We start from the raw sequence: 23,782 nt of genomic DNA, 5'->3' as shown, positions 1-23,782 counted from the left end.
GAAGGCAAGTACACTATAGAAAGAAATTCTTGATTTTTCTAGCATGCTTATGAATATTCAGGGGTGAATAGGGCTTTTCTAGTAGATTCAGTTTTGTGTGGTGACAATGTATACCCAACAGCAATATCAAATGGCAAAGCAGTGCCTGTAAATTGTTGAATTTATTTGTTAAAAGAAAAAATATTTTAATATACCTTTTCATTAACATAATACGGCTGCAGTTAAGAAACAGAACTTCAGTGAAGACTATGTGAAGTATGGTTTCACTGCCATGGAAACAAAATATGACTGACAATCTTCAGTGTGTAGTATACTACTCAGTTCTTAATAATGCAGGAGATCTAGGTGTTTTGAGCGACAGGTTAACAATAAACCACAGTGCTTTGAAAGTCAAGCCAAAGAAATTTTTGTTGCTAAACTTTAAAAGTGGAAATACATGGATTTAGACTCTACTGCAAAATTTCATCAAGTGTTGGCTAAAGTGAGACAAGCATCTTAGGAAGTATCATTTCTAATTGCTAAGCAAGAAAATGGATAATATAGGAGAAACTCTTGAAATTTTCCTTGCTGAAAGCAACCAGTACTGAGCATGGTGCTGAAAACCTGTCAGGATTTTCACTTTTCAGTAATTCTGTAAAAACTTGTATTGATGACCTGATGGGAGACCTTAGGCTTCTTTTTTCCCAGTTCAGAAATATGTACAATATTGTCAATTGCCTGTCTACATTCTATTCATTAACAATAGAGGTGTAAAAGAACTGCTTTTTCAAAGGAATTGAGAACCACATCAAAGGCTTCTGATGTTATGAAAATGATTTCTTTTTTCCTTTCCTTTTTTTTTTTTTGAAAATGGATTTTCATAGGAAAATTGATTGGTTTATTTATTATTTTGATTTGTGTAGCCGCCTGTCTCAAATACATGACTCATGTATGCACAGTATTCCAGTGATACTTGGCTCTTGCCTGGATTTTTTTAGTTGGTGAAATAAAACCATAATCAGAAATCAGTGCATCAGGCACAGACAAGCATTGATTGCTAAAATTCTTCTAGATGATGTGCATGATTCATTGAATTTTTACCTCTTCACAAAACCTACAAATTTGATGGCAAAATATCTGTATAGATATTAAGTAAACACTTCAGTTTCACATAAAAGTATTATGACTTTCCAAAGGGAATGTCCTTTTGAGATTGTTAAAGCTGAAAGACCAAATGGATTGTTTTCAAAGAACAAAAGAAAGATAACATGGAATATTCATTGGAATATTAAAGGGACATTTTTGTAATCTTTGAAGAACTTCAGCTTAAAGCTGCAAGAATCAAAAATACGGCAAATGTAATGCGCCATAAAAAAATCCAGTTTTGGAAATGTCGAATGCAAGCTGAGATTCCTAACTTCATTAAACTTCTTAAACTTCATTCATTAAAATGTTTTCATTACTTATTAATTAAGGTTACCATGAACATTGTAAAGGGGAATGTGGAGAATAAATCTGTGGTTCATTGGGACTTCTTTGCAGATGAATTCAATTGTTATTTTCCAGATGTTTCTGATAACTCTGTCCGTAAATAAGTACACTATCTATTCAAAGCTGCAGTTGGTTTGCTGCCAGATTTATTGCAAAAACAAGCAGTTGTTTCAAGTGTGAAAGCTAATTTCAAACATTCAAGCTTGGAGGAACTTTGGATACTGTAAAACATTTTCCAATTTACCCAAAAGTTGGAAAATAAGTGCCATATATTGTTTTTCCTTTTTCTTCTAGGTACCTCTGAAAAAAGCTTTTCAACTTTACTCACAATAAAAATGGGGGGGGGGGTAGATTGGATGTCAAAAGCAATTACGTTGTGCACTTTTGTTTTTCAACCCTAGGATACCCAACTTGTGAAGAAAATGCAACATCTTCACATTTAATGATTTATGACTGTCATGACAGTTTTGTTACAAAAAACCCTTTTTTATTTTTAATTAAAAGTTTTTTTTAAAGTATATCAAGTTTTTAATGTTTAATGTTAATTATGAATGGAAAGTATTGTTGAAAGACAGTTTGGCTTAAATGAGATGTAAGGAAATATGAGAACTTCTAAAAAATCTTTAAAGGGGCATGATACCAAAAAGTGAAGGAACCCCAGTATACATTAAAACTTGTTTTGTATATTTTATGTTAATGTGAGTTAGTTGAGACTAAGTGCAAATAGAAATCTAAAGGCTTGGGGGGGGGGGGGAAAAGCAGACCTTTTTTTGGAGGAGGGGTTTGTGTGATTTTTTTTTTTTTAAGAATTGGACAAATGGAAAATTTGGGATTATGAAATATTTTCTAATAATGAATGTTTAAGGCACATCTTATTCCCAAACTCCTATCTAAAAATTATGCAGGCCCCTTGAGTCTGCCCTTAAAACTACAAAAGGAATAGAGCAACAGAAAGCAGCCAGGGAAGAAAGTACAGCACATTCCTTTAATGAAAAATAAAAGTTCCAACTCCATATATTCTTTTTTGTTACATTCATACTTAATAACCTCTAAAAATTATAACTGAATATTTACAAACTGGTATTTGGGGCAAATTTACTCAACCAGCTACACTTTTTAAAATTATGAATTAACCATAGTTTAAAATACACAAAACATGATAATTTGAGAAAACCAAGTTATACATAAAGCATTGTAAGTTTCTAAAATAAGACTTTTGATCTGTAAAGACTATTAATAGAGTCTACAAGAGTTGAACCACTAAGTTGCGGTCTGCAGAGACAGATGCTGAACAACTCAGAATATGGCTGCGTTTGCACCCAACTCATTAAAACATTGTGGTTTGTCAATCACATAATGTGCTAAGCCAAAACAAATTATATTACCTTTACTGTACAGTGCTGTATGTAATTATAGTTTCTGGTTTAATGTGTTGTGCATACCCAACTGTTATGTATTATTTATTTTAAGATTTCATTTTTTAGAAGCTTCTCATTAAAGCAATACTTGAAAATACATTTTCAGGTTTTTAAAAATCAAGAATGAAAAAAAAATCAAAAATTGCACATGCTTATACCATTTCTGGAAATAAAATATTCTCTAAGTTGGTAAGGTAAGGTGGGGAACCTTAGATTGCCACTAAATGGCTTTCATGAACAGAGTTAGAGAAATTTGGGTTGTTGCATAATCGCTCCAGCTCAAAACATTTAGAGAAGACCAGACAACCTGCCAAGTTTGGGGTTTGAAAAGACTCCTATGCCATAGCTGAGACATCAGAAGAGATCAAAATATCAATCGATTCTTTTTCCAAATAAATGTAGTTAGTAACAGGCTATATCATTTCCAGCAACTCTAGACCATCTTAAAGGCTATATTTGCACAACATATGGCTTAACTGGATTATTTCTCGATTCCACATTAAGCCAAAAATTCTGGTCAATTCTGTGTCAGGGATAGTCAGTCTATCTCCAAAGTATTATTAGATAGTTAAGTCAATTGTTAAAGCACTTTCCTCTGGTCAGAATGAATTATGCAATCACTTTGGGAGTAATGGCTCATACAGGTAGTCCTTGCTTAGTGACCACAGTTGGGACCAGCAACTCCACTGCAAAACTACACGGTCACTTAGCAAAACATCACATGACTGGGACAGGCTTATGACCTCACTTCCATTGCAGTCATTAAGCAAATCACCGTGGGTTGTTAAGCAAGACATCACCTAATCGTGACTTACAATTTTACTGCCAGCTTCTCCATTGACTCTGCTTATTAGAAGTCAGTTGTGAAGCATGCAAATGACAATCACATAACCGTGGGATGCTGCGACAGTTGTAACTTCAAATGGTCGCTAAACAGGACAGTTGTTAAGCGAGATCTACTTGTACATCCCTCAATGAAATGAGACAGAAGGCACTCCATTACAAAACATGCTGCCAAGGTCCAGCAGCCATAAAACATAAGTCTGAAACGTTGGCAGTGTTTAAACCATGACCACTGCTTCCTGCCTGGTCAGTCAGAAAGGGAACATTCATATTATGAAGCCTCGCTAGTACTCATGGCATGATAGTTAATGGGATACCAGGCACAGCTCAAGGAAGTAGGCATTGTATTTTCCGTCATTCTATTTTCCTTCATTTTCCTTCATTCAGTTAGCATGAATGTGTGTGGTCAGGTCCAACTGTAAGACACTACACGACTGGATTACTATCCATCTTTTTTTAAAAAGTAATTTTATTAAACATTACAATTAAGATAAAAACTAAGAAACTAAGAAAAAGAAAAAATAGAAAGTACAGAAAAGAAAAAAATAGAAAAGAAAAAAAGGATATAGTAAAGAAAATGAAAGAAATATATAAAGAAATGACTTCCCCTTTCATCACAAGTATAAACAATTTTAGTAACTTATCTCCTTCTCTTAAAATACACAAATGATTTTTTCTTCCCATATCTCATCTTTTATCTATAAACAAATCCTTAAAACCTCATCATTCAGTCCTGATCAGCAAAAATCCATTAAGGGTTACCAGCAATAACAACATATGTTTTAACCTTGAGCAAATAAACCAACTTTATCTTCCTTCCTTTTACTTTTAACAATCTTGATCTTTAATCCTTTCAAATGGTGTCCTAAAACTTTATTTCTTTTCATTTTTTCTTTGTCCCTTCTCACAAAATTCTTCAAAACTTTAACAATTCTCTTTTGTAACTACAATATAGGAAAATTATCCATTTCACTCTTGTTATTTGTATATCCCTTTTAATTATTAAGACATCAGCCGGTTTCATTTGTATATCCAATGTAGCATCTTTTTCCATATCATCCTTGTAGCCTGTCATTTTAAAATCCACTTTCAGATCAGCCTCAGTCTTGTTAGGTAAAACTTGTTCTTCTTCCATTACATCTTTTAAAGACAGTCTATCTATAATGGCAGACACTCTTAAAATAAACTTCTGGGTCTACTGTTGATAGATCCCTCAATATGTCCAATGTTAAAGTATTTTGCTCCATTCTGTATTAGTAAGTCAAATGTAAGTGTTCTCCTTTAATTGTAATCTTCTGGTTCCTTCTAGTGTCCAACCTTCAAAGTCCCATCTTATCTTTTTTTTAAGAATTCAAAACAACATCATTTTCCCACAGGAAGGATACTTATAATTAATTTCAAAATCTTATTTCAAATCCATCTGGACCCTTAGTCCATTTTCCAAAATCAACATTCTAACCCTTTTGCTGCTTATTCCAAAAAAAAAAAAAGATTTTTTTTTAAGTCCTTAAACTTGTATTTAAAACTTCTTTCACTAAGGATTGAAGGAAACTCACCCAGTACTGTACAACTTATCATTCCAAAGGTTCCTAATAGCTAGAAAGCAGTTAACAAACAATTTCCAAAAGTGATTAGAAAAGGAAATATGCAAATTCAGTGTCTATAAAGGCGCTGACTGCATTTTGGGCGAAGATGGCATTCCCTCATCTCCCAGATCTCTAAATCCCCTGGAGACTGCTGTCTTGTGGTCTCCCCACAAGGAGCAACTGTCTGGAGCACTTATGGGCAATCCCAAGTCCCCTCCTTGTCTGGAGAAGAATCCCGAAGAGCCGGTCCCTTCACCAGCCCTTCATTCTCCCTTGGCCATCATCATCTTCAGTTTGCCATTTCTTCCCCAGAAGTCCTGGGTTATACATCTTCTGTGAATGCAGTCACAGTGACTCAGCAACTCTTATAAATTAAGTGTGAAGCCTGCCCTCCAGCTTAGAAACAAAGTAACACATCTCATCCCATTTGGAGCAGTCTTGATACTTTTTTCTTCAATAGCAATTGGTTATCTTTGGCTTCTTGGCTGAGGCCAGAGCGCACCACCAAACAGAAAACAATCAGCAATAGTTTAGCCTTGAATATGGTCAGGAAGGATGAGGCAAGCTCTCAGCAGCTTTTTTTTTTTCCCAGTAGCTAGTAGCTTCACAGAACAAAGAGATCAAGTTGGCCTTCTCTTATCAAGAGATTGATTCTGGCTACTAAATGGATAGTAACACACTGGAGAATCAGCCCCTAAGAGAGTGAATTATGCTATTTAGTCCTGTAAAAATGTTGCCAGGATTAGGTATGGGAATCCTTGTGTAGAATAGGTGTAGATCACTGATTATTAGAATTAGAATGTTTTAGCTGGAATTGACAAAAGGAATGGAACATGCTACATATCTTTGTAAATGATTGCTTGAAAACATGCTCCACATTTCAGCAGTCTACCTGAAAGTAAGGTTGCTAGTAAAAATACCATCAGTGGTGCTCCAGCCTAAATGGCAGCAATCCCATCAGAACACCAGCAGAGTTCCCAAATGACTTTATCTTAAAGTGAGTTTCACCAGAGCAGATGTGGTGTAGTGATTATGGCATTGGGAGAAGTCCATCCTCAGCCATAGAAACTCATGTTCTCAGCCCAACCCACCTCACAGGGCTGTTGTGAAAAAAACAGGAGGGAACTCTGCTGCCTTGAGTTCCAGAATAAAAGGTGGAACATAAATCAACAAATGTTCTAGCTGTATGTCTAGCCAGTATGTACTTTTTTCTTCCTTCCGTTTAGGTCTCGATTTCCAAGTACTGTATAGACAGCGATGCAGGATTGCAGCCACTCCACCCAAATCAATGCATGTTTACTCAGAAAATAAATTTCTCTGAAAATTATTTCCACACACGCAAATGGGGCATTGGATGGCGGCAGCCTGAACTTATTTATTCTGAAGTCACAGAGTACTTAAAGCTGTAATTTTCTCCTCAGCAGAGGATCTATAGCGCTGCACTCCGATTTTTGCACATTAACTCGGAGCTGAGCCCCTCCAAGTCCACTGGGACTCATTCCCGAGGAAGCCTAAGTACGATAGTAAACTAGCTACTTTATTCCCAAATACGCATAGTAAAGTCGCTGGCGTGAGCTACTGAACCAAAAGGTAGGTGGCGACTATTTTCAGTTAACTCAGAGCAAAAACGGGGTCTGTCATCCGGTGCATAATGTGCGGAGGAGCGGTAGAGGTTTCTCTGCAGGGATGGCACCTGCTTTCCACCTAATTCGGGGGGAAACCCGACCAAAACCAGAACTGCTCGGCTCCCAGCGAGCAGTCTAGGAAAGCGCCTCAGTCACTTTCCCGAGGCGGCCAGAAAGCTGAAGCACCCCAGGCCGAGGCGCCGAAGGGTTTTGCGGGCGTCGGGCACAGAGGTAAGGAGCCGACTCCGAAGAAGGAGGCGCTTCGGCGGCCGTCATTTCCGTCGTGTGTGAACTGGGGAGGGAGTGAGGGAGGGACGGCGGCAAGCGGACAAACCAGCCAGCGCTCTCCTGCCGCCTCCCTGCTCCTGAGGCCGCCCGGAGACCCCCAAGCAGAGAGGAGGAGGAGGAGGAGGAAGAAGATAGCGGGAAAGGCCAAGTGCGGAGGGAAGGGGAGGGAAGGGGGCGGCCGCGCCAAGCGAAGCGCCGCTCGACGCGCACTCGGGATTCCCGCCCTTCCCTCTGGACGGACGGCGCAGCCCGACCTCTCTCCGCTCGCCCCGGTCCGGCCATGGGGAACGCCGCCACCGCCAAGAAGGGCAACGAGATTGAGAGCGGTGAGTGAGCCAGGAGGGAGCGCGAAGGCGAGCCTCTGGCTCCATGGAAAGCAGGCAGGCACCTCTCTTTCACCCCTCCTCTTACCCTCCGCCCCGCCGCCGCCGCTTCGCCAAAGGTGCGCCGGGACGGCCACTGGCAGGCCCTGCGGCCTAGCCTGGCGGGCTGCGGCAGCCCCTCTTCTTTGCCCTGGGCAGCAGGCCTGGAGGCGGAGGCCGTGCCTCGGCGAGCGCCCTCAGTCCTCTCTTGGCCTGCGGGGCCTGCTTCGCGCAGGGATCTGGGGGCTTGTAGGTGAGCGAGTTAACTCGGGTCTGCCAGGCTCCGGGAAGTGGCGGAGAGGGCGCGAAGACAGCCCCTCGTCCCCGCAACCCGCGCCGAGCCCCCCGTGAGCCGGACGACGCTCCCAGGCTCGCCCTGCTCTGCTCTAATCGGGCTGTCCCGGCGGAGGAAGAATGAATTAGAGCCAGTGGGGTTTCTCTCGCTCCCTCTTCGCTGTGTTTCCTTTTCTTTTTAGAAAATCTGGACTTTCCAGAGAAAGCTTTATGTCACACAACTTGGATGGCAAGGGAAAGCTTTGGGACCGCGCGATACATAATGATGTAAACTCTGCACTGATTTGCTTGTTGGTTCCGGTGTGTTTCTTTTACTTCTCTGATACAGCCCCAGAGAACTCCCTGTCTTTTCCCACTATAGAGTCCTTTGCTACGGTGAAAGAATTATTTTCAGCATCTGGAATGTAAAGGAAGCTTTAAGCATGTTAATGGTGTAGAAGAGTTTAGAGGTTTTTATGTCGTGACAGGAAAAAACGTTACAGTAATTCATTTCTGCTTCATGGCAGAGTCCTAATAATAAACTTTTATCACCCAAAGTTTTAATAGAGGAAAAATAGAAACACCAATGATCCTTTTATTATTATTAGATAAATATTTGGATTAGCCTGTAACCCAACAGAAAGAAGTATACAATATTTTTGTCTTGCACTGTACTAATAATAACCCTATTGATTGCTTTTGTTTGTGTGTGTGTGTGTTTTATTTTAACTTACCTGAAACCATTTTTAAATGGCTGCTTATTTTGATTAGATATATTGTCTAGCAAATAATGTTGGGGGATGGTTTGCTTTATAAATTTGTCGACTTCATTAGGTTTTAACTGGAGGAAGCTATGGGTCTTTCAAATAAAATATTTGGCTGAATAATGAAGTATTATAGCAATGTTGGCTGGCTTGTTGTTTCAGAAAATCCAGAATAAGTGAAACATGTTTAGCACCATAATCCACTGCATATTTATGAAATAAAGACTGCTGAATTCAGTTGGATTTGCTCACAAATAAGTTTATATAATATTACAGTCTTAGCCCTACTTTAGAGGAGCATCTCAAGGTTCAGGTACCAATGGTTAAGAGATCTGTGTTATAATAAATCATTGTATTCCTGTTTAAATAATAATATGGAGAATAGTTTTCATGTCTTCTAGTGCATATCTGTTATGATGAATCAGTGTGAGCCTGACATTTGAAAAAAACCATTGTTTTGGATTTTGCAATCTGCACCCTGAGAAAAGGATTTCCCTTAAGACAGTTACTGAAATTTTCCTTTCCTGTCATGGTACTTCTTGTGAGTGGTACATTAATGTCCAAATGAGCTGTGGTGCGGAGGGCTATTTGTTTATACTAAAGACTTAAATCTTGTTTCCAACCATTTACTTTTTCCAACTCTATTCTGAGTGTAACCTGTATGTTGGAGGGCTTAAAAGGAACAGACCACTGGGTTCTTACACTGAAATTCTCTCTCAATCTTGTACTTTTCAGATATGTTGTTTTACAGTTTTGTCATCCCTAGCTAGTATTCCCAGTGGTTGAGGACTACTCCAGTAAGATGAAGCCTGGCTTCTAAAGAACGACCTCCTACATCACAGTATGCTTTAGGCACAGAACAGCAGGTTTTGTGTATCCATTTCTACACAATGATGAATTCTTGTTTTCTTCACTCTGGAATCCATGCATTTAGTGTGCAAATTTTGATTCCTTGAAGCATTTTTAGCGAATTCTATAAATCTTGTCTGGATTATGCCCTGAGCACTTTTCCTTCCTCTTAAACTAAATAAACTGAAACTCTAGTTACCACTTTACAGTGCAAAAGTTGGGTTCCCAATATTTCAAAGTCTGTAAATCTGTAATCTCTTTACACTGTATGCATATAATTAAAAATAATCAAAGCTATGGCTGTGTCCTAGATTTGCTGTTATGTGGCAGTATTGATCATGGTGTTCAATAGCTATATGCACTTACAAGCAATTTTGACCGTTCCCTCAGAGCTGGTGATGGATTTGTCCTTGATGCATTTTTTCTGATCCTAATGGAACTTTTGAATGCAAAATAAAGCAGTGCATTGTTTGAGGAGAAAATTCTAGCGAAGAACTTTTTTAGGATTATACGATAAAAATTGTGGAATAGTAATATTTCTTCTTGCTTCTTTATGTGATTTATTTTTTGATTGATGGTGGTTAGATTGATGTGATAAAGCATTGGCCTAGGATCTGTGATTTCTATAATACAGTATTGGTGTGCCTTTTTTTTTTAAAAAACCTAAATGTTAACTAAAGAGGTCCTTCCCACTATACTAAGAAATTCTGGTTTAACAAATACTTGAAGTGTTGTATGATGGCATGATAGGGCAATCAGGCAGCCTCTCCTTTGAATTAAGCTTAGCTCCTGGTGACTTCATGGATGTGCATACTCATTGGTTTAATTAACAGTGAAGCCAACTGTAGGATAAAAATAATCTCCAAAAGACCAATCTTGGATGTTTCTTAAAGAAATGTTAAAGTGTAATATTTGCAGGCTGATAATGTTTTGTGCAAGCTAATAGCATAAAATTATATTAACTATAACTGAATACACTGCATGAAAATGAGATTTTAAAAACTCTAAGCTGGCAAGGAACTATTTGTAAAAGTTTTGGTCAGTTGATTGAAAAACTTTTGTTTGGTTGGAAAAGTACATTTGCTTCTTTCTCCCTCAAGCCTCAAATAAGTGATACTTTCAGAAATATTAACCTACACTATATTAATAAACATTAATAAACCTAGAATATGTTAATAAAATGTAAAAACTTTTGTGATCTAGTAACTTTTGGCAAGGTAGCTGTCTTTCCAAAACAAATACATTTACAGCTAAGAAGCAGAGTGTATATTTTCAAGAAGTACAGGTAGTTCCCAGTTTAAGAACAAGTTCTGTTCCCAAGGCCTGTCCTTAAGTTGAATTTGTATGTAAGCCAGAACAGTATTATTGTATAATACTATATAAGTAGTATTGTGTAATTAACTTGAACCATTGTGTATCAAATGGTTCAAATCATTGTATATTTAACTCGAATTTTGCTATAATAGGCTCTGTTCTTAACTATGTGTTGTCTGTAAACTGGCGTTCTTAACCCAGGGACTACCTGTATAGAAACTCTTTAATTCAATGTACCTTTCAACCAATGGGATTCCCTTTAAGACTTCAATACTCAGAGGATTAAGTAAAACATTTCCTGAAATACAAACCTTGGTGATTTCACTGAGATAGTTGGTTTTAGGAAATACAGTTCATGAAAATTAACAAGTCACCATTTCATATTGTAAATTAAAAAATATATCCTTGTGGGAGAGTATCAGAATTGTATTCATCATGATTGAAGTTTCATCACTCAGATGAAGTTTGAAAAGTCTAAGATTCTACAAGATTGAAACATCTAAGAATGAAAGTTGCTAGATAAATGAATTTTTTTACTACTGGTCATTTACATTTACATTGATGAACTGTGAGCAGGCCACAATAATAACAAATGTGCGTTATTTGAGGAAATGAGGTGAAAGTTGTTACAGGTAGATTTCTGAACTTTAAACCAGACTTCCCTAGTCTGGTGCCTTTCCAGTCTGATTCTTTCCAATTCTGGGTGTTATAGTTCTAATGTTGTTACTGTTTATAGTCTTGATCTTTTAATTTTCTGTAAGCCAGCAGAGTTGTGAGTGGGCAGTCTTAGAAATTAAAGAAATAAACATAATTTGAATTGCACTAGTTTGGGAAAATTTTCCTTAATATTCTACCATTTGAAATTTCATTCACAGAATGCATTCCATCTAATTTTAATATAATTTTGTAGCAATATCTTTAATTCAGATAATTTGAATAAATAATTAATATGCCTTTTTATTTCAGTGGGCAGTCTGATCAAGAAATAGCTGGATTTGCAAATTGCACTAAGCCATAATACAGTTGGCCTGTTTTTGTCCTAGCATGTTGCATGAAACCAGCTGTAATGTTTTATAAACCATAGTTTAAGGCGTACTATATTACGCAAACTCAATTGTATTTTATTCAGAACCCACAAATGAACATTTATGTAGCGAGGCAGGTGAACCAAGTTGTTTTTACCACACATAAGTCGTGGGTTAGAAAAGAAATCCTTGTTTCTGGCAGCAGGTATTTTGTTGTGTGTGTTTCTGTTTGAATGAAAACAGAGTTTACAACTGAACCTTCTGTATATCAGGATGTTGCTTCAGCTTATCTTTATCATCACAGAATTCTGCTACTTATTGTAATATGTGTACATGTGGAAACAGAAACACCAATGTTCCAAAGAGGAAAGAAAATTAAAACCCATTTGTTTTAATTGTATGGGCGAATTTTAACGATGAGATAGCCAAATCTCTTTATGACAATACTGATCATATGTTACTTTGTTTTCCCCAAATGTTGAGTGTTTACTTTATGTTTACAGTTTTTGCTCCACCTTTTTGACAAGAGGTGACTTTCAGTGTGACTTTCAAAATAACTGAAATGTTAAAATAGAAAATAGTAGAAGTGTTTAGTTGGTTCTATTAAATTGAATGAGACTTTCAAACAATTAAGATTATAATATATGATTACACAGACCCTTTCTTTCTTGCAACTGGCCATATTTTGGTCTGAGGCCAAGTTATATAAAGTTGAGAACTTTTATTTCCTGAGAGTAAGATTTCCTCAGGGTATTTGGGTAGAGCCAGAAACATACATGGAAGATCATCCCTTGTCTTTGTGGCACACCATTCTTCTTATATAGGCTGCTTCAAAAAGAAAAAGTTTGCTCTTGCTAGAAGTTTGAAGTGATCACTCATAGAAAACTTTCAAAATTAGTTCAAGAACCACTTAAATCTCTGGGGCCACAAAATAACAGCACTCCCTAGTTAACCACAAAACCATTGTATACAGAAACTAATTTGTATATTTAGGAAGAGTTATGCAGAAACATGTCTAGGAATATAATAAATAGTTTGCCTTTCAGTATCATAAAATGTATATAGAGCAATTAGAAATATTTTTGCAAAGGTACACTATTCATAACAATACATAATCCAGTCTGTGTTCAAGACATTGTGGAGAATATCCTTCATAGCTAATGGCAAGTGTGTTCATCCTCAGAATTGTAGCTCATTCTTCATATTGGTTAGGTAACTCGCTCTAATCTAAAAATGCATAAAAGTGGTCCTCTTTTTTAATAAGTGTCCCATTCTAGCCTAGCAGCTGGATAATGAGACCTTGGCGAGGGTGGGGGGAATAGCATGCAGAAGCCCATTTGCCATGTTGTGCATGTCTAAAGTAATAAAAAGCAAACCCAGAACCACAGATACAGGAAAAACGTACTGTGAATACTTTATAGTAAGTGCCAGTACTGGTATTACAGATAAGAACAGCCATCCGTATGTTCTTGTTGGTGCCCATGTAGTCAGATATATTTTAATTTAAAAGTACATACAATTAAGTTAATTTTTTTTCTAGTTAAATGTTTTTGAGAATATGTTGCTTGCATGTTTTAAAAATAATTTTAAACAGAACAACACCTCTTGGGGTGCTGTATTATTACTCATCTTGGTTTTATACAGTTCTAATGCTCAGCACCCATGTAGTGCCTGAGACACATAGAAATTTATCTCTTTAAGTTATAGTATGGTATTCAAGCATGGTATTCAGAGTGGTCAGGGTCTAAAAATAAGTAATGGAATAGAGTTTTCTTTCAGAAACTTTGACAAATGCCTTTTACTGGTAATAGGTTAAATGTGATTACAAGTACCTGCTTCGGTGTTACTTTATTCCAACATAGAAGTGATTTAATCATAGATGTGTGGCGTCCATTTGTTTGGAATGTTAAAATTGCTTCCAGTTTAGAAAGTGCACCATCCTTGGAGTAGCAGAGTTAGTATGATCCAGAGTAGAAATGGAATATTCCAGAGTTCTCAGAACTATTCCATTCTGCACATACCTAGTGAGAATAATGTATATGAACTTTCTAGATATAGCTTAAATTGGGAGGAGAGCCACATTTAATCAGCATTGCAATTTTAAAGTTAAAAATAGATTTACTTATAAATATTAGCCATTTTATCCAGCTGATTTTGGATGTCTTCTGAATATGTCTAATTCATGTTTCATTATGTTTTGTTGTTGTTGCTTGCTTATTTGCAAGAAACAGCCAAAGCAATTTCACTTTAAAAGTCATGAATAATTTCTATCCCTCTCAATTGATTTTTCTATTTTTGGTTATTAAAGAAAGACACATAATAGCTGGATGTTTTAAAACCTTGCTGCTATAAACATTCTTGAATTTAAGTGGGTAGACTCTTGTTCTAACATAGAATTTACTAAAATTATATGTTACAGCCCAAACAAACATATGATTTGTAATTTGTATACTGAAACTAATTGTGTATGCTAATGGTGGTCATTCAGTATACTTTAAGTTATATTTCTTTAAATCATATTTAGTGTTCTAGCATGCCATTATTATAATGTAACATATAAAGGTATATTGCCTGAACAGCTTAGAAATGAGCAATACAGTATCCTAAGGTATCCCTAATAAAATTAATATTTTATGAACATAGTTATAGAAAGCTTTTTTTTAAAAAAATGATACATGTTAGCTAGTACAGAACAGGACCCTGATAGCTTAATATCTGATGGCTTAGAAGCAGATCCCACTGAAATCATGACAAATAACTAAAGCTCCCAATTTTTTTATGATGAAATATTATTTTTCAATCTAAGGAAGTTGCATCCCATCATAATAGTGAGACTGCCTACAAATATTTGCTTGGTTACTAACTAACCAAGTTATTGGTTATAACTAAGTTAATACCTGGGTTATTTTTTTCTCTCTGCTGTTAAATATGTAATCATCAAGTTATTTGAAATATTGATATATTAATTTTTAATATCAGGTGGTTGTTCAAACATAGTAAATTTTTATTAGATTTAATTTTTTAAACTCATTTTATTTACGCAGTGTAACATTAACTTTCTTAAAAAATGTTATAGTTCCATGAAGCGTGTTCTAATAAAATTGGCTAATTTTAAATTTTGTTTTATTTTATTTCATGTTCTGTTCTTCACCATTGTAGTGTGAAGAGTAATACAGAAACACAGATATGAAGCAAACTTTGGAGTAAAATTAATGCATTTTTGAAATATTCAAAAATTGATAGAATGTGAAGCTGTGTATAAATTTGAAATAAGTAACTGTCAAATTAATGTGGGATGGTGTCAGCCATATTGTTTACAGTAATTTACATTCTCTTTTCTGTTAGAAAGTAGGTTGGTACTTCATTATCAGCTTTGCATTATATAAAGATTATCTTTTCACAGACATGAATGTTAATTGTTTTCATATATTTACCAACATGAAAGAAAATTAGTTTTCTTTGTTTTATTGTCTAATCAGACAAGCATCTCTTTTTACAAATTTACACAGTGCAATACTTATTTGTCTTTAACAATTACTAATTTTCAGTGCATATTTTCCTATGTCTGCCATTTTCTAATTACAGCTGCTCTGTAATTTTTTTATCTGTGACATAAGAAGCTTTCCCCTTGTGTTTAAAGTATTCCCAAAGACTTTATTTGTTAATCATTGATCTGGCATATATATATTCTTGAACAAGATTTTATGTAATGGTATACATTTTTTTTTTGTTTTTTGTTTTAAACCCTAAGGGAAAGTTCTCTGTGTTAATTTTTTGTTTCATATGTTTCATTTCTGGTAAAAGTATTTCTGTACTGAGTAAAAAGTTTTAAAATTATTAAACATTTTTCAGGATTATAGGAAAAACATAATTTTGAATTTTAATTTTACAAGAATGCTAAACCCTGCTGCTTTTCTTCTGGGTTTAAGATGATGTAATATTGTGCTCTTAATTGTACTTTGTATCTCTGGTTTAAGATTATAATAGTTACAATGAAAAGTGGGTAATACATTTTATAAATAAATTTGCATATGCATATTAAATGGCTGCTGAGCAACTAGAAATATACTATAGAAGATAACAGTAAAACACAGCAAGCTTAATCTGATATATCAGTGAAGTAATTCTATGGACTACACAAAAGTTATGCATATTTGTTAAGTTAAATAGTCAAAATTCTGGTGGTGTAAATAGCTGTAGCTACATTATTTCAATGAGAGAAATTTATTTGTGAAGATCTTTTCCAGGGAACAGAAGAGGACAGAGAAGTGTTTTGACTGCATCCTAGTCAGGAGGCAAAGCCATCTATTAAGGTAGTAACCCAGTAGAGTGTTTCAGTAGAACACAGTGGGACAGGATTCTTTGGGTGAGAGGTATTCATGTCAGCATGGTAGGTGATTGGCGGCCCGTTTAATTTAATGCGGAGAGTTTCATTCAGGTTATTGAAGTGGACAATATAGATCTTGTCCATCCCCTCCTTGTAAAAAAAAGGTATCACAGGGCTCATTCTTGTAAAGGAAAGTATTGCAGGGCTCATCACCCCTCTACCCAAATAGAATATTCAGGCTTTGTCCCTAAGGTGCATTCACATATTACAATCTCACTACCCCATCTGATACCATTGGGGAGTAGATACAAAGGGAAGAAAGGAAGAAGTGAGTGCATAGTATAGTTTACCATCCCCAGGTGTGTGTGGGGGTATGCCACACATAATTCTAGTCTTCTTCAGTGGGGCTCCCAACTGACCCATTTCTTCACAGAATCTGAAATCCACAGGTTTTACCCTCAAACATACCCTCCCCCGCAAATGATCAAACTAGATACACAGCAAGCAAAGGCACTTAGAATAAGTTCTGTAAAGTGATATTAAGTGTGCAGAGTCCAGACAGTCACAAAATGTAAAGAGTGTTGCTTGCAACTTTGAGGATTTTGTTATCAAAACTTCATCTATATTACCTTGATCATTTTCCCAGCAAGGAATGTGTCCATCCTTTGAACTTCACACTTGATTGTGGTATGGGTCATTAGTAGGGTGGTAAGAGTGGGTAGCAGCACCTGGAAGAATTCAATCCATCATGGCATCAGGCAGATCTTTTCTCTGAGATTCATGAATGAGGGAGGGCAGAGTCTCCAGGTTACAGGGAATGACATATTGCAGGGGCAGGCAACTAAAATACTTCCTTGGCCTGGGTAAAAATAGGCTAAAATTGCTTGATTAAAGTTAATGTTACCCCACATTCAAGTTGGACTGGGGATATACTATGCCAGACAGTAATGCAAGTTGCTGGGGCCACTGGGAAATTACTGGGGTACTGCCAAAGCCCAGAAGTGTCTTAAAATAAAAAAGCAAATTAAAACAATATAACAAACTGATTTATTGGGCCAGGAACTTTCTATGTTATTTGGTCAGTGACATTTCCTTGGTACTTATACGGCCAAGTTTTTTCTTGATGGATTTTGGTACCTGCTGCCTCCTCCCTTTATCCAGAAGCCTCTTTCACTGCTGGTGGAATTATCCCAACTCTCAAAGAGGCATTTATTACTACGTGGATCCATCCACGTGTCTATTCCTTGGAGGCCTTAACCAACCAGGAGTGGCATGGATCTAATATATTAAAGCAAATTAAGAGGGCTAGAATAGAGGAAACTGCAGAAAACGACCTCTCTTCCTTTTCTATTGGCAAAGTTCAGACTGGATGCAGTTCCACTAAAGTTACTTTTCTTTTGTCTATCATCTTTGAATACTACAGATTATTTTTTTCAAAGCCCCTCAAATATCACTAAAGGATTACAGAGAAGCTAACATTTATTTTAATATAAATACATTGACTAGAATGCTTAAACTAAGTTTGTATTACTTATACACTTAATACTCAATTAAGGCAGTAGCCTCCAAACAGGCATCCTCAAAAATTACACTATAACTCCTAGAACTGTAAAGTTAAAAACACATTTGAAGGGGTGCCAGACTGAGAAAACTCTGCTAAATTTTCTTGGTATAGTTTTGCGGAATTTTACATTCTTGGCAGCCTAAAATTCTTTATTCCTATATTTAGCAATTTATAAACAGGACTTTTGGCTGCTTTTGAGTTGATGAATTCACAGAATTAAAAGGAAGGTGACATTAATTGCAGACATACATGTTTGATCAAACTCTAAGAAACATTATCTTTGAAATTACACAAATATGTAACTTTGGATCATTTTCTGAAATAAATAAATGAGCAAGTATAATGTTTTTGACTCATTTGTATAATTGGGTTCTCTTTATCTAGTTTTAGGACTTGGTGGAGAACAGATCACATTTTAGGTCATATTTATGCAGAAATGTAGAAAATTCAAACTTCACAAACTTAAGCACCATTGTATTTCATTAGGCTAGTTAATGTAGAAATGTAGAAAATTCAAACTTCACAAACTTAAGCACCATTGTATTTCCTTAGGCTAGTTAAATTTGAGCTTTAATTTTATGGTTGCTAAAGGCTTTCTGTATTAGTTATATTTAAATAATCAGCATCTTAAAGTTGAAGTTTTCAAACCTTTTAAATAATTTTATGGGCCAATAAAATATTTAGGATTCATTTACTGACTAGTGCTACAAAAATAGTTACTGGCTTCTTCTCTGTGGCTAGAAAGGTGCACCTTCTAAAGTATCAGTCCACATTTTGACAAAGGTTAAGCTGATCACTCAAATACAGAATGAACCCAAATTAACCTACCTCCATATTTACATTTTATGGCTTGTTATGGCTGGTAGAAGGACACCAGCATCACATGTACACTGAACAGCAAGGGCATCTGCAGGATTCTACTTTTGTCAAAATGATGAGTGTAGTGCCACACTGCAAATGCCATGTCTTTTGGACATATATGCAACAGCAGATTGACCTGTTTGGTCTGTCATTGCAGACACCACTGCTGCATTACAAGCAAAAGCAGAACTTTTCTGACACTTCTAGCTCAAGTATGCGGGGAAGCATGTCTCCAAGCAATTGTGCTGTCTGCTTAAAATGAATATCATGGTGGATGGTAGGGATCTAAGGTTTCTAGAGGATAGTTTTCCTAAAGCATGTACAAAAAAAATTTAAACTGCTGTAATTTGAGAATAGCATACCTTTTCACTGTATTAGTTCATTAATTAAAAGTTAAACAATCTCAAGGTCTACCATTACATATGTATTGTTTCTTATTAGTCTTCTTGGATTTAATAATTGTAGTTAATAATAGTATATAGTTATGTATTATTGTAGTTTTACCATACAAGGCAAAAATTGTGCTAGCTTTGGATACAAAGAGGAAGGCAGACTTATCCTTAACTTTCTCCTTCATCTACTAAGGTTTGGAGAGAATAGTGTCAGCAACTTTTGGAACAGTTTATTTGTATGCTATGTAGTGGAGAAAATAAATCTAACAAACAAAATGGAGGCGGCACCCTTCCCTACCCCTGCACCCTCGGTCTTTTGGACATGACCAGAGTCAAACCCAGTCCATCTTTTGCCTAATCCTATCAGACCCAAATTGACCCTCTTTGCCCCCAGACAAAGTCCCCTGCAAGCCCATCTAAGCCAAAGAATAGAAGTCTCCTCACCAGCTCACAGTACAGTCCAAGGGCAGCCCTAGTAACAGAGTTGCAGCCTAGTAGCAAGGTAAGAAACCCCAGTATTCTCTCCTCAATCAGCCTGATTACCTCAGCATTCTGTCTCCTTAACACTGGACTTCCTCAGCTCTGCTGCTCTCCGGAAAGGCTTGTTTGCCTACCTATAAAAATAACCCTAGGTACACTGCCAAGGAGCTGCCTAGCTTCCCAAACTGGCCAGCAAATCAGATCCCTAGGATTTTCTGCCTTGCAGCCCTCAACTTCTATAAAAATCTTTGCTTTTCCATTGTTCAGGGAAAGCAGGCACCCAATGATTGTTGAATAAAGAGCTGGCAATTTCTCCTTGGTATTGTGCTCCTTACTTCAATCATTTCTACAACATGCTGCCCATGCCGGAAGGCTCTGGAACGGATTGATTATTTATTTATGTGCTGTCTCTGTTGAAAGGCTCTGGATGATTAATAGTCAGAAGCATCACCAAACAATTCCCTCCAAATAATAAATAGACCTACCCATTAAATAAAATACAGTATCAAAATTATACAAAAAAGATGTACAAAAACGTGTCTGCCAAATTCATATCTTCAGTCACAACATTCCCTCTTCCTGAACTTGGCAGAATAACCAGATCTTAACTGCTCTTGAATCCAAAAAGAAAAACAGACCAAACCCTAACAGACCTCTGTGGGGACAGAATTCCAGAGTATGGAAGTAGCAGTCAAAAATGCCTATGTTCAAGGCCCCATCAGATGGTATTCTAATAGAGAAAGGACAAATAAAAAGTTGATCTTATTTGCATCTGGCTCTTTCAAGGCCTTTAAGGATTAATGACCAGTAGCACTATGCCCCAAAAAAAAAAAATTTCAGCCCATTAATTTTAATACCAAATTTGTCAAATTAAAAATTGGATTTTATCATTTTAATTATAATACTGATTTTTGTACTGTGTTTTATGTTGTTAGATTACATTAGGTTTCAGGCAGTGGACAAATCTGATAAATACATTGTGTACCAGCTATAGCTTCCAAATGCTTTCCAAGGGCAACCCCATATATAGTACTTAATAGTAATCAGAGCAGGAGGCATCTAAGACATGAGTGACTATGAGCAGGGTCTCCCAATCCAGGAAAGGCAGCAATTGGTGTGCAAAATGAAACAGTTTGAATATCCTCCTGACCGCAGCTGCTGCTGTTGATTGAGCAGGAACTGTGAATCTAGGAGGACCCCCAAATTGTGAACAACCTCTGAAAGGGGTATACAACTCCATTCAGTCAAACATGGTATTTCCCTAAAATTGTTAGGTCCACAAACCCAAAGCCACTCTAGCTTGAAGAGATTCAGTCTGGTCTATTCTTCCCTATCCAGATCCTGACAGCCTCCTGATACTGGGTCAGCATTTCTACCATTTTGCCTGTTTGGCCTAGGGCCAAGATAAATAGCTCGGTATCATTAGCATATTGATGATAAAGACCCCATGCTGATAGATAATGTCCTCCAGCAGTTTCATGTACTGTAGATGTTAAAAAGAAGTGTAGACAGTAGAGGGCTCTGAGGCACTCCACAGATTAGAGCAGATCTCTCCTCTCCTCTCCCACTCACCAACTGAGACTGTCTCCTCAGGAAGAAGAACCATAGCAAAACAGTGCTTCCAAATCCAATCTTGCGGAAGCAGTTTAGAACAATACACCACCAATACCATTGATAATATTGAAAATTGTTGAGAGATCAAGGAATACCAGGAGAGTTGCACTCCCTCTATCCCAGTCTTTCCCCAGGAAAAGATTGAAGATAGATCAACAGTTATCCAAGATAGTAAGATTGAGTGAGTTCCTGAGCAGTGTGCAGAACAGTGCACCACTATGGAAAGATAATGGGAACACCTCCTCACTCAAGGAAGCATTGATTACTGCTCAAATCCAAACTCCTGCCACCTCAGGAGAGCCTTTAACTAACCATGAGTGGCAGGGATCCATAGGTGGCAGAGTTGACATTACAAAGAGTCATATCTTAGGATTCACAGACTCAAATTGATTCCAGGTCACTACAAAGATTGAAGCCCCAGTTATTTCCTTTAGCACTAGCTGAAAGTCTAACTCCATTCAAATCTGGGCAGTTTTATCTGCTAAATACTCTGAGAATTTTTCACAGAAGCTTTTATGTTCTTGGTGATTGTCTTTCCCTAAAAGAATGAGTCCTCTTACAAAGGGCTGTTGGGTGACATTCAGCAGATGCAGTAAGGAAAGCAAAATATTTCCTTCTTGCTAGTCTAATCGTTCCTGTGTAGGCTTGAACATTAGCTCCTACCAGGCTCCAGTCAGATTTGAGACAGAACTTCCTCCAGTAATTTTCAAGGTGTTGCCTCTGCTACTTCATCTCCCTGAGTTCAGAATTTTAATTCATGATGAATTCCTTTGCTGTCAGTTGTACTGAGAAAGGATTACAGCCCATAATATTACCCACTAAAACTTGTAGCTTAATCTGTTAGGGTTGATTTCAGTGTTTGTTGATTTGGTTTTGACTGGCTATTCAATACATCATAAATCAAAGTTTACACTTTGGAAAGAATTTATGACAAGTAGATACTTTCTGAGCTGGTGCAGGTATAATATTCCTCTAGCTTTAACCATAATAATTAAATCTATACGAGTGTGTATTCTGTTGTTGATGGTCTTTCCCCCCTATAAAGTAGTCCTCAGTTAACAACTCTCCTGTTTTGTGACCGTTCAAAGTTATGACAGTGCCGAAAAAGTAATTTTATGACTGGTCCTGGAACTTGTAACCATCGCAGTATCCCCACAACCACATGATTGCAATTCAGTTGCTTCGTAACCAGCGCACATTTACAACCATCACAGCATCTCGCTGTCACATGATTGCCATTTGCAAGCTTCACAGCCGGCTTCCAACAAGGAAAGTCAGTGGAGAAGCCAGCAGTAAAATTGCAAATCACAGTCAAGTGTCTCAGTTAACAACTGTGGGTGATTCATTTAACGACCACAGCAAAACTGATGTTATAAATCTAGTGTTGTCACGTGATGTTTTGCTTAACAACTGTGTCACTTAGTGACAGAGTTGCCAGTCCTAATTGTGGTGGTTAAGTGAGGATTACCTGTATATACATTCCTTCTCTTCTGACTTCAAAATAAGTCTTCTTTCTCTTCTGAATTATGGTTGAGGATTAGGTTAATGCAAAACAGGTTTCGTGCTGAGTCTGGATTTCATACGTAATTTGAAGCTGGTGACCAGTACTAAACTTACTGGAAAACCTTGTTTGTACCAACCAGAATGTATTTCCTTGTATGCGTTATACTGAACCACAGTTTCATAGATGTGACAGGAAAGGGGAGGGAATGAAATCTAAAGTCATTGATTTTTACAGTTTTTTGTGTGTAATTGTTTTTATGTATTTATTTTTTAATTGTTTATGCTGCCCAAAGTCACCTTGTGTGAGATGGGAGGCTATATAAATATAATAAATAAATAAAACAAGTGCACTTCTGATCATCTGGTAAGGCGCTCTCCAATACACATATGTTCCCAAAATCTCACCTAGAGTGTTGGCTAGCTACTGTTTTCAGCAGACCTGGTGGGACATAGAAGCTGCAATGGGGAGTGAGAGTCATTCTTCTTTACTATATTAGTAAATCCAATTTTATGGTTTATGATTCCACTAAACCATTATCAGTCCTTTTATTAAAACTAAAGAAAGGAAAGTCTTAACATTTGAAAAGCGTTATTGTTAAATTGTAGGCTAAATATATCATGGAAATGTACAGGCAATCATTGTATCAAATAATCTCTGATTAAGCTTAAATTGCTGTATATACCTGATTTTTTTTCCTGCAAATAATTGTTAATAGGGGAGGTATTCAACATTTATTGATAAGAGTAGAAGAAGTTGTTGAAAACAAAGTTATGAGCAAGAGTAGAAATAACAATCATTATTGCTGCAATGTATGGATGTTTACAGAGTTCAGGATGAAGAATAATTATTCCTACCCTTATCTTCCTTTTTCACTGTGGCTACTTATTCCCCTTATCCCATTTTCATTTCTTTTCTTTCTTGGAAGGAGAAATAGAAGTATGTGCCAATACACATGTATGTGCTTCTGTGTGTGAGAATTTAATTAATATTTTTAATTAGTAATTATTAATAATGCTGATTTGTTTATTGGAATGTGATAACTATATATGTACATACAACTAGGACATTGTATACATTTGTTGGGTGGGGAGAATCTCCAGGATTGGTTTCAGTTGAAGTTGGCAACCTAGGTAGGTAGAAAAGATAGGAAAGAATTTTTATCTTTGTTTCCTTTTTTTTTTCCTGTTTATATTCTTCTTGTGGAGTGGTTATATTAAATTGAT

The 23,782-nt window shown here is 36.7% G+C and overlaps 1 protein-coding gene across 1 annotated transcript in view; it reads left to right on the top strand.

Annotated features, from left to right (window-relative positions):
• Nucleotides 1-7,246: 7,246 nt before the first annotated feature.
• Nucleotides 7,247-23,782, top strand: part of PRKACB (protein kinase cAMP-activated catalytic subunit beta) — a 94,666-nt gene continuing 78,130 nt past the window's right edge. Inside the window, exon 1 of the mRNA XM_007421375.4 lies at nucleotides 7,247-7,556. Coding sequence (XP_007421437.1) covers nucleotides 7,511-7,556 — 46 coding nt within the window. The 5' untranslated portion in view covers nucleotides 7,247-7,510. The remainder of the gene's footprint in view (nucleotides 7,557-23,782) is intronic.

This window comes from Python bivittatus, unplaced genomic scaffold (assembly GCF_059951505.1).
Source record: "Python bivittatus isolate LINGU-HERP-01145 unplaced genomic scaffold, Pbiv_v1 ctg000700_np1212, whole genome shotgun sequence".
Classification (NCBI taxonomy): domain Eukaryota; kingdom Metazoa; phylum Chordata; class Lepidosauria; order Squamata; family Pythonidae; genus Python; species Python bivittatus.
This window is presented reverse-complemented; position numbering and strand designations above follow the sequence as displayed.